Raw genomic sequence first — 10,672 nt, 5'->3', positions numbered from 1 at the left:
ACACCGTCAAAACTTTTGGACTCAATATTTTTGGGAATAAAACTAATGTATTAATTAATTTGTTGCTTTATTATAAAGGTTTTTATTAGCATTTGTTTAGTGTAACACTGGTGGAAATAAAAATAAAAAGAAACTAGAACCAAAAAAGTAGTTTATTAAAATTTGTAATATTTAAAATAAACACAGATATTCTAATATTAATACATAGCTCCTGAGTTGTGGGTGATTTTAGTCTTCATAAAATTGCTTGACGTAGCATATCCCACACGTGCCCCATCGGATTCACATCTGGCTGAGTTTTCTGCACAATTCAGATTTCTACTAAAATTTCGACTCCAGACCTACAAAAGAATCCTGATTTCTACTGAAAAAGTCCATTAATATGAGCTTCTCTTTGGGAATCTCTGGAGAAATATCCTTTACTGTTACATGCCGGCAAGAAGTCTTCTTTGAGGAATTTTACAGTGCTAAACAGATAAATTAAGAATGAGCCTAATAAAATGTAAAGTCTACAAGAAATTGATGTTCAAAATGTTCATTTTAATGACTATTATATAAGAAATAAAATTAATTTACTGACCCATCTAGAGCTTCAAATGTTCAAACATAACTGGTCAAAAATTGAAGATATTTTAAAATCTTATTTAATCTAGGATGAGTTATTTGATTGATTTTGGTCTGCGTGAATTTTGTTATTAAAAATATTGATTTTAGTGGAATAAAAATATGGTTAAATAGATAAAACCTTTGGTTACGAGACGTACATGTTATATCTGTAGGGGATGAATATTAAACATTTGAATCGAAAATATTGGAAAATACAAGTTGGAATCAAGCCAATTTTCCCTTGAATCTAAATCTGCAATCTAAATTGGATTATTCAAATAAACGTGTCATTAATCATTTTCTCTACTTAATCATTTTCCGATATCCATCTCGTTTGTTTAGACATTAAAACAGGACATCAACATGTTAACCAAAAATAAGACATTTTCACTTACCTTGATTGCAAATGAAGTTCTTAATGGCTGGAACTATTGAAACTTACATAAATAGACGTAGCATCTTAATGAACATTTTACGGCCCACCAAATGCACCATAAAAATGACTGGGGAAAGGACGGAAAGACAGGAATATACTGCGTACTACTGTATTATACTACTGTGCTTTTCTATGGTTGTAGATGTAATATTTACACAACAATTTATAACTAACTGCAATCAATCACCAAAGACCTGACGAATATCCGCCGGGTGGCACCCGTGCTCGAGGCTGCGGCTTCACTGCAACCTCGGGTGGCTTCTCCTCGGGAGTTCCAGGCTGTTCCGCTACTTCGGCAGCCTTCACCGGCTCCCGTTCCTCTCCGCAGGCCGTGGGGGCTTCGGGTTTCTGCGCCACTTCTTCAGGAGTGCCGAAAATAGAGCTGTGACCGCCTGGCGGGCTCAGTACCCTACTGGAGTTACGCTGCCCGGAGAATCCAACGTTGATGCTGGTAGAGGTCATGGTATTCAAGTCTGGATCGTTCGTGTTATCACTGCAATTTGACTGCGTCTTAACTGTCGACCAGGTTTTGGAAAAATTGTTCAAAAAAAACCAAGGCTTGGATTTTTACCCCAGAGACATTTAGTGCACAGATCGGTTCTGTGGTCTGGACGAACTGTGAGTGGTACGTTGTTGGTGCGTCGCCGAGGTAAACTTTAAACGCCTGCTTGAGAAATTTTTACGATTGTTTTTTTACATGGCAACGCGACCAAACAGCAATCTTGATCTGAAATATTAAAAAATAATTGAAGTAAACGGAACAAAATAAACAAACACAAGTGTTTACTGGTACATGCAACGGAGCAACAATAAATTACTATCGATTCGATATTATATAACACAAACGTATGCATTTGGAGGAGAATTTTCTTTCAATTTTCTGCAGCTATAAATAACGTTTGTAAAACTCATATTCCCCGGAGTTATGAAATTTATTGCATATTATGTTTGCAAACTGTAAAACGACTCTCTTATTCGAATCTCTTGGAAAATGCGAATTAACTTTAATTTAGTGCCCGCCTCTTTTCTAACGGATTGTTGTTTTAAAACTCTATTAATCACGGACTTAAAATCCCAAATAGTGAACTCCAACTGCAGTGCTAATTGTGTAGCGGCACAACTAACATTGTTCGTTGGGAAATTCATCTTCCACTCCACAACATTTTTCACATTTGTCCGGAGAAACGGCACAGCTTTATATTTAATTTCATTGACAACAACGTACGAGCTCAGACCAAAAGTGCCTAACAAAGAAAACTCAAAAAATATAGTAGTTACAACGTATCACCGAGGTCCAATAGCCCTATTTATACTGAGAAATATCAACCTCAACTGCAAAATTCACCTTTATACTGACTATAAATCATCTAGAATCGAGTTATTTCCTCAATTTTGGATATAAAAATAGTTTGGCGAGGCTATATCTGTCGTCTAGGGTGCTTGGGAAAAGAATTTCATCTGTAATAACGAATATCTGAACGTTTATATATTGACGTGTTAGAACAATACTTTCGTTTTCGCCAAATGCAGTTGATTTTTCTTAGTTTCATCACTCAAACGCTGCTTGGACTAATGCGTAGTTGTTGATGGTTTTTTCCTTTTTGAAATTTATGAAGATATTCAATGAATATTACCATATGTTTTTCAAAAATTGACACTTTCAACTTCTCTTTTAGTCCAATGTTTTAACTGTTCTTTTGACTCATATGTAAAATTATCAACAAATGTTTCATCCATTTTTTTTGTATCGGTAAAAATTTAATTTTTTTAATCACTTCTAGTATGGTAAACCCATCCAATGTTTCATTTAAATTTTCACTCAATATTTTATACTCATATAATCGAAAGAGTAAACTCCTCCTAAGTAGAAACTAACTTTTTTAGTATTGGTTGGACTAATTATAAAGCTTTTCAAACATATGTTAATTAGCATAAGGATTACCAAGTCTTTTCAAGTTTATAAAAATGCCTTCTACTTCTTTTAGATCACATTTTTAGTTAATGATCATGTTAATGAAGATAATATTGTGAATGTTTTTCTGCAGTGGTTTTCTTATTTGACCTTTCACTGACTCGTTTAAACTATCCCATCAATGATTTTTTTGTTGTAAACGAATGAGCAGACTCCTCCAGAAGGAAGACCTGGTCTTTGATATTGATATTTGTTCAAGGACCTTTCAAAAACATGTTCAAAACTAAAACTAAAATAACCTAACCTAACCCATCCAATGTTTCATTTAAATTTTCACTCAATATTTTATACTCATATAATCGAAAGAGTAAACTCCTCCTAAGTAGAAACTAACTTTTTTAGTATTGGTTGACTAATTATAAAGCTTTTCAAACATATGTTAATTAGCATAAGGATTACCAAGTCTTTTCAAGTTTATAAAAATGCCTTCTACTTCTTTTAGATCACATTTTTAGTTAATGATCATGTTAATGAAGATAATATTGTGAATGTTTTTCTGCAGTGGTTATCTTATTTGACCTTTCACTGACTCGTTTAAACTATCCCATCTATGATTTTTCTGTTGTAAACGAATGAGTAGACTCCTCCAGAAGGGAAACCTGGTCTTTGATATTGATATTTGTTCAAGGACCTTTCAAAAAAATGTTCATTCGTATAAGGAAAACAACGTTTTCCCAAGTTTATTAAAAAAGCATCTTTTTGAAATGCCTACAATTTCTACTAAATCATATTTTTAGTTAATGATCATCCAAGACCATATTGTGGATGTTTTTAACCATTTTTGGAGAGGTTATCCTATACGACCATTCACTTCCTCGTTTAAACTTTCCCACCCACCATTTTACTGTTGTAAACGAAAGAGAAGACTTTTCCAGAATAAAAAGGAGGGCTTTTTAATGGAGTGGTCATCTGATTTGGTCTTTCTTTACATTCCCTTTCTCAATATTTTACTGTTGTTTTTTGGTATTGATTGGACTGATGTAGTGTCTTAAATTTAAGTCTTAAGCTTCTAAAGATTGATAATACTGACCAATGTACTGCCTTATAAATAAACGAAAACAGACGTAACCAAAAAATGAAAACCTGCAGTGCAAACGTATTAAACGTGAACTCTTAAATTTTATCACGCGGCAAATCGAAAGGGCTTAATAATGAAATACGTATCGGAATCCGTAGCCGTTTATAGATAATAAATTTAGGAGCCGGTCTCGCTAAAGTGAGTTACAAGCATCGGTTTGTTTAACAACCTACAGAACTCTGCAACGATTTATATTTTTAGCGTAAAATTTTCTTTATCGCTTTTAATATAACGATATTTTCGACGGATTTTTACGGGTTTCACCTCTTTGAACATTTTATTTATTATCATCCTCGTTTGAATTCTGATTTAAGATGCGACGCTTGGCACGTAACAATAGCGATTATTTATAGACTACGTTTATGAACTAGAAAAAATTCCCCGACGAAATAAATACACTAAAGAAATATTTAATAAAAGTGAACGCTGCATTCCCGAAAAAGGAATTCCGAATAATAAAATACGACGGAATGGGAACGCGTCGTCCCAAATTACTTTTCTAGTTTTTCTCACGCGCAAGTTTTAAATTAAAACGTACACGAGTGTAAGCCCGAATTTGATTTATGCACGGCACAAAGTGCACATACGTAGCATAAAGTCGAGGACGGAACGGGATGAGTCCCGGTGAAAAGATGCACGGGATCAAGTAGATTTATACGTTCGGATTTCATGTTGTTACGTTGCACGCAAATTTATCCTCATCCACCTTCGATAATAATGTGACTTGTTTCTGTTTCAGGTGAGGCCCGAAACAAATCAATTACGCGGTCGTAAGTACTAAGCGGGATGTCTAATTAGTAAATTTTGCATGCAAAACTGTTTTCCGCCGGCGGAAAATGTGAAAATGCAACCGCAGCATGTTTTAGCACTTCGGCCGGCGGAACACACGAACGTCGGATCAAGTGTTCGATGTTTCACGGCCGAATAAATGTCAAAAATGGATATAAAGTCGGTGTTTAAATCAAATTCGTTCATTGATTTTACCGGGACGGGACGTCAACCGCGAATTTTATGTGTCTGTGTCGGTTTTATGTATTTATTTTGCCCTTTTAGCTGGAAATGTTGGATATTTTAACAATTTTATTTCACCACTATTTATTAAAGATTTATCAAACGACGAATTACTCCTTATTATTTTATTAATTTTGTGTTGCCTAGGAAAACGAATTATAGAAGAAAAATTTAGTAAATGACGAGTTACCTGTACTGTTTCTAGTGAAATCTGTAATTCTAAATCTATTGAAACTAATTATTTATTAATTAAATTATATATTTTCCCCTTTCCTCTCCACTCAATTTTTTTTTAATTTACATTATTCATTTTACATAAAATATATCACATAAAAAAATTGTAAACTTTCTGTACTCATTATAGAGAGAAGACGAAGTTACAGAAATCTGTAATTTTAAAACTAGTAATACTGCAATAATCTAATATCCTAATTTCTTTTATTATTATTTATGTATTCTATTTTGGTATTTTTGGTTTTTTTATTTGTTATATTTATACTTCATAAAATGCATATCACATGGTAAACTTTATTTACCTTTTCGGTTAGAAACGTTGAATATCTTAATTTTGTTATTACCACAATTTATTAATGATTAGTTGAAAAATTAGGTTAAATTATTATAATTTATTATTTTGTTACATTTGTATCTACTATTCCTACCGTGAAGATAAAGTTACAGTAATCTGTAATTCTGAAACTATTAATACTATATAAATTTATTTAATAATTGAATATCCTTTTTTCTTAAATCATTATTTGGGTTTTTTATGGTTTGTACTTTTATTAGAAAATGGTCTTTTTACTTATCTTATTTATACTTAATAAAAACATATCATAAGGTAAACTTTATTTTCACTTTTTGTTAGAAACGTTGTATATCTTAATTTTATTATTACCATAATTTGTTAAATATTAAACAAAAAATGCATTTTTTCCTACCGAGAAGACAAAATTACAGAAATCTGTAATTCTAAAACTATTAATACTATAATAATCTATTTAATAATTGAAAATCCTCTTTTCTTAAATCATTATTTGCGTTTTTTTATTGTTTATACTACATAAAAAATGTATTACAAACGAAATCGTTAACTTTATTTTTACTTTTATTTCGAAATATCACGTGATAAACTTGATTTTTACATTTTGTTAGAAACCTTGGGTATCTTAATTTTATTGTTACCGCAGTTTATTAAAGATTAAACAAAAAATAAGGGTGCATTTTCTCCTACCGAGAAGACAAAGTTACAGAAATCTGTAATTCTAAAACTATTAATACTATAATAATCTATTTAATAATTGAAAATCTTCTTTTCTTAAATCATTGTTTGTGTTTTTTTATTGTTTATACTACATAAAAAATGTATTACAAACGAAATCGTTAACTTTATTTGTACTTTTATTTCGAAATATCACGTGATAAACTTGATTTTTACATTTTGTTAGAAACCTTGGGTATCTTAATTTTATTGTTACCGCAGTTTATTAAAGATTAATCAAAAAATAAGGGTGCATTTTCTCCTACCGAGAAGACAAAGTTATAGAAATCTGTAACTCTAAAACTATTAATACTATAATAATCTATTTAATAATTGAAAATCCTTTTTTCTTAAATCATTATTTGCGTTTTTCATTGTTTATGCTACGTAAAAAATGTATTACAAACGAAATCGTTAACTTTATTTGTACTTCTATTTCGAAATATCACGTGATAAACTTTATTTTTACATTTTGTTAGAAACGTTGGGTATCTTAATTTTATTGTTACCGCAGTTTATTAAAGATTAAACAAAAAATAAGGATGAATTTTAATTTATTATTTCTATAGAAAAGACAAAGTTATAGAAATTATAAATACCATAATAATATATTTAATAATTTATCTTCATTTTTTTTTTTTAATTATTTTTTATGTTTCTAATTTATAATAATTATACGATATAAAGATTTAATTAACTAATTGATTCATTTCAAAAATAATTTCTTTAAGCTACAATATTGGATATTTTAATTACATTTTTATTAAATTTCTTGTTAATTTAAGTATACTAATTTTATGAAGGTGGTTTCTAATAAGAAGACAAAATTACAGAAATCTTTAGTCGTTAATATACATCTTTCATTTTTAAACATTTCATCTAGTTTCAGTACGACTAATTAAAATTTCTTCTATGTTTGGGAATAGACTTTTTTATTTTTGAACAAGAAAAACTTTAAATAGTTTCAATTAAGTTTCCCCAATATTTTACAGCGGAACAACTTCGCGATAATTTCTTAAGTGGCTGCTCCTCAAGAAGCCCATAATAAAACCGAAACCACTTTGTAAAGATGCACACCTAGACCGTACTAAACAACGCTTAAAACGTTTTGTTATCGTGCGACAGCCCACCAGACGCATTATCTCGTCTAATGGCCGACGACGACGACACCGGGAAACGGGATGCACAAAATCCACGACGTGAATTTAGAAGTGCCGCGTTGTCCGCGTGTGTGTGCGTGTTTTTAGTCGTCGACAACGTCCCGTCTCACTTGCCGCGGACCCGGTGTTTTTCTCGCGACCGAAAACATGTGGCGAAACGATTAGAAACCGTCCGAGGGAAATGTGTAAATGTGTCCGGTGGACCTGTGCCAACGTTATTTTTTTTTTTTTTTTTATTTTGAAATTGTTTAGTGAAAGTTTGGTATTTTTGGTGAAAAATTCGCGGTTAATTGTTCGTTGACCCGCCGACGATTTGAGTTGGATTCGGAGCTGGCGGACGAGTGTGCCTTGAATTTTAATTTTCACGTTTCCCGTCTTGTTTTGTCTTCCGCAGGGAGTTTGCAAATGAAGGTGTCTGTCTATTTATTAATAATTATTGCTCAATTTTTTACAAAATCACGATTGAACTGTCTCATTTATATTTATATAAGTAGGGAGCAGGTGTAAGAGCCCATAAGCCGCAACAAAGCAAGTAAAACAATACGTACATTAGCGACAAAGACCCGTACGATTGTTACGGGCATGCAAAAGCATTTTTCATCGGTTATTCCGTCGAATCCCTTTCGAAATTCAACCCCCCGTAATAAAGAGTAACTTTTGTTGTACTTCCAACATCAATCCTGCTGCTCAAAAAAGTGAAAAACACTGTACAACCCCATTTTTTTAAAAAAACATCTAACAAACGCACGTTTTAATTCTTCCGGCTGTTTCGTAGCGTAAAAGCGGGTTTTCACGAGATAAGTGACGTCAAAAGTTTTTTTTTTCACAGTACAATTGTCGGGCTACATTTATCCAAACTAAAAAGGTAACATGTGTTTCCGTCGGGGTTATAAACACAACGGGCACATCACAAAGATAAAAGTGTTTTTGTCGGTTTATTTTTGTGACGCTTTAAAACAAAAAATTATGTAGATTATGTATTATAGTAAATTTAAAGGGAAATAAAGGCACTGTCATAATTTTCACTGTTTTTACAAAACTACAAGTAGAACATTGTGTTAATTAGTACAATTTGTCACTGGCTTTAAACTAATTAGTCACAATTAGCTATGAATTAGTTCTGTGTTTTTGTATAGACTTTTCTAAACATTATTTCATTCATTTGGTGTCAACTGAACATATTTTACTATTACCACAGTACAATAATTTTGTGGTTACTAATTAGTACGTGTCAAAGATGCTAAAAATGTAGTACATCTTAACAGGCTCAATTTATCACAGGTTTGTCCAAATTAACAAGAAAAATGCCTGAAACTTAAGATAAAAACCAGCATTTATATTAATGATTAACCATCTGGAATTCAACTCGTTAAATTTGAGTGGGTTAAATGATTACAGAAACATTTTGCCTAAATGTTAACGATAAAAATCACTAATGTATTTCTTCCAGTTGTTCAATATCAAACTAGGAACCGATTGATTTAATACTCAAAGAACAAATCGATAACTTCAACTTATCTTATTTAACTGTCTGGTGTAAATTTAAACGTAACGAGATCCATTAACGAAAATCATAAAGACCAACAGACACTTTGCGAACACTTAAATCGATTATCATTTAATAGAGACTCAAACGTAGGAAATTCGTCTCGAATAAAATTGAATCACGACGGCTCACTCGGTAAATTTATTATTTCATTCCTGTTCCATTTTGATGTTTAATTAATTTATATTACGGACGGATCACATTTTATTTTTTATTTTTTCAATAGATGTATCGTAACTAATAACGGTTCATCCCTTAATTAATATTCGGCTGACGTTTTTATTTGACTGGTCGAAGCCGAACGCGTTTACGGTGTTTTCAACACGCATAAATTCGTTTGTCATAACACGAGAAAAACGCGACCAAAAGCACGAAGTGCCGGAAAGGGTTTCCGAGTGTTCTAATTATAAAACTAACGCGACGATCGAGTGTGAAACTGGCCCGTTTGTGTTACTTCTCCTCCACGAATCGTTGACAATTGAATAAATAGTCTTAAGTGAGAAAAACTATTTTAAATGTTACCAATTTGTATTTTTTAAATATAGAACTAATCGAATATTTGTATTGTTGTTGTTTAACGTCCAACTGAAAAAATATTAAGCTAGGAGTTTTAAAAATAAATATTTCAATATTTTTATATACCTATTTTAAATTATTTTTAGCTTGAATTAGAGTATATAATTCAATATTGGATTATATATAAAATATTCCGTATACTCTTGCCTTGAATTATTTTAAATTTATCTGAAATTGTCTAGTTCGTAATATAAAACTCATTTTAATATTCAGTTCTGCGAATACGTATTGAATATTGATATATAAATATATTTATTTATACATTAGCTTTATGTTATTTTTAATTTAATTATTATTTCATTTGAAAATACTTGAATCAATATTCACATATTTTACTTAACTGAATAAATATTAATTTTTTAAATATATTTACAAATACACTTACCTTAAATTATTTTTAATTTGAAAATCTTTGATTTAGTATTTAAAAATAAAAATTCAAAATATTTTAATATTCAATTATTCGAATATGTATATAATATTCACATATTTTATAATATCAATAATATATACAATTTTTAAATATATTTACTTACCTTAAATTACCTTTAAAATAATACATTATTTTAATTGAAAATTTATAATACTTGAATTAGTGTATAATATTCAATATTTAAGTATATTGATATGCTTAAATAAATTTTTCGATATTTAATTTAAAACTGTATTAATATTTGAATTGGAGAATAAAAGTTATTAATCAAAATATTTGTATTATTCAACTCATCAAATATTCAATAAAATGGATAAATTTTATATTCAGATTTTCAAATTAAGAACATTTGAATTGCTGCATATCGATCCCCATAAAATTATTGTTAAAAAAGACAAAGTAAATATTTTATATATTTATTTTTAAGCCATTTAGATACCATAATTCTTCCAAAATTGAAATCAAGATTAAAAAACCATAAAAGTTTTGAATTCGTGGAAAAAAATATATTCTTGTTTTAAAATTTTGAGTATTATATTCAAATTAAGCAAAAAAAGGGCGATTCAACAATAAGAGACAGACATCTTCATCTT

General features: G+C 30.4%; 1 protein-coding gene and 1 long non-coding RNA gene across 2 annotated transcripts; both read right to left on the bottom strand.

Moving 5' to 3' along the window:
- Positions 1-134: 134 nt before the first annotated feature.
- On the bottom strand, positions 135-978 carry LOC126266294 (uncharacterized). The gene is made up of 2 exons (XR_007548709.1): positions 581-978; positions 135-467 (listed from the first exon to the last, which is right to left on the bottom strand). It is a non-coding gene; the product is annotated as an uncharacterized LOC126266294 (long non-coding RNA).
- Positions 979-1,135: 157 nt separating this feature from the next.
- On the bottom strand, positions 1,136-1,683 carry LOC109598111 (uncharacterized). Its single transcript, XM_020013947.2, has one exon. It carries the CDS (start codon positions 1,502-1,504, stop codon positions 1,226-1,228), a length of 279 nt encoding a protein of 92 aa, XP_019869506.1. The 5' UTR covers positions 1,505-1,683; the 3' UTR covers positions 1,136-1,225.
- Between the last annotated feature and the right edge of the window lie 8,989 nt (positions 1,684-10,672).

Source organism: Aethina tumida, chromosome 7 (assembly GCF_024364675.1).
Source record: "Aethina tumida isolate Nest 87 chromosome 7, icAetTumi1.1, whole genome shotgun sequence".
NCBI classification, from domain to species: domain Eukaryota; kingdom Metazoa; phylum Arthropoda; class Insecta; order Coleoptera; family Nitidulidae; genus Aethina; species Aethina tumida.
The sequence above is the reverse complement of the archived record's forward strand: the minus strand, read 5'-3'. Positions and strand labels throughout refer to the sequence as shown.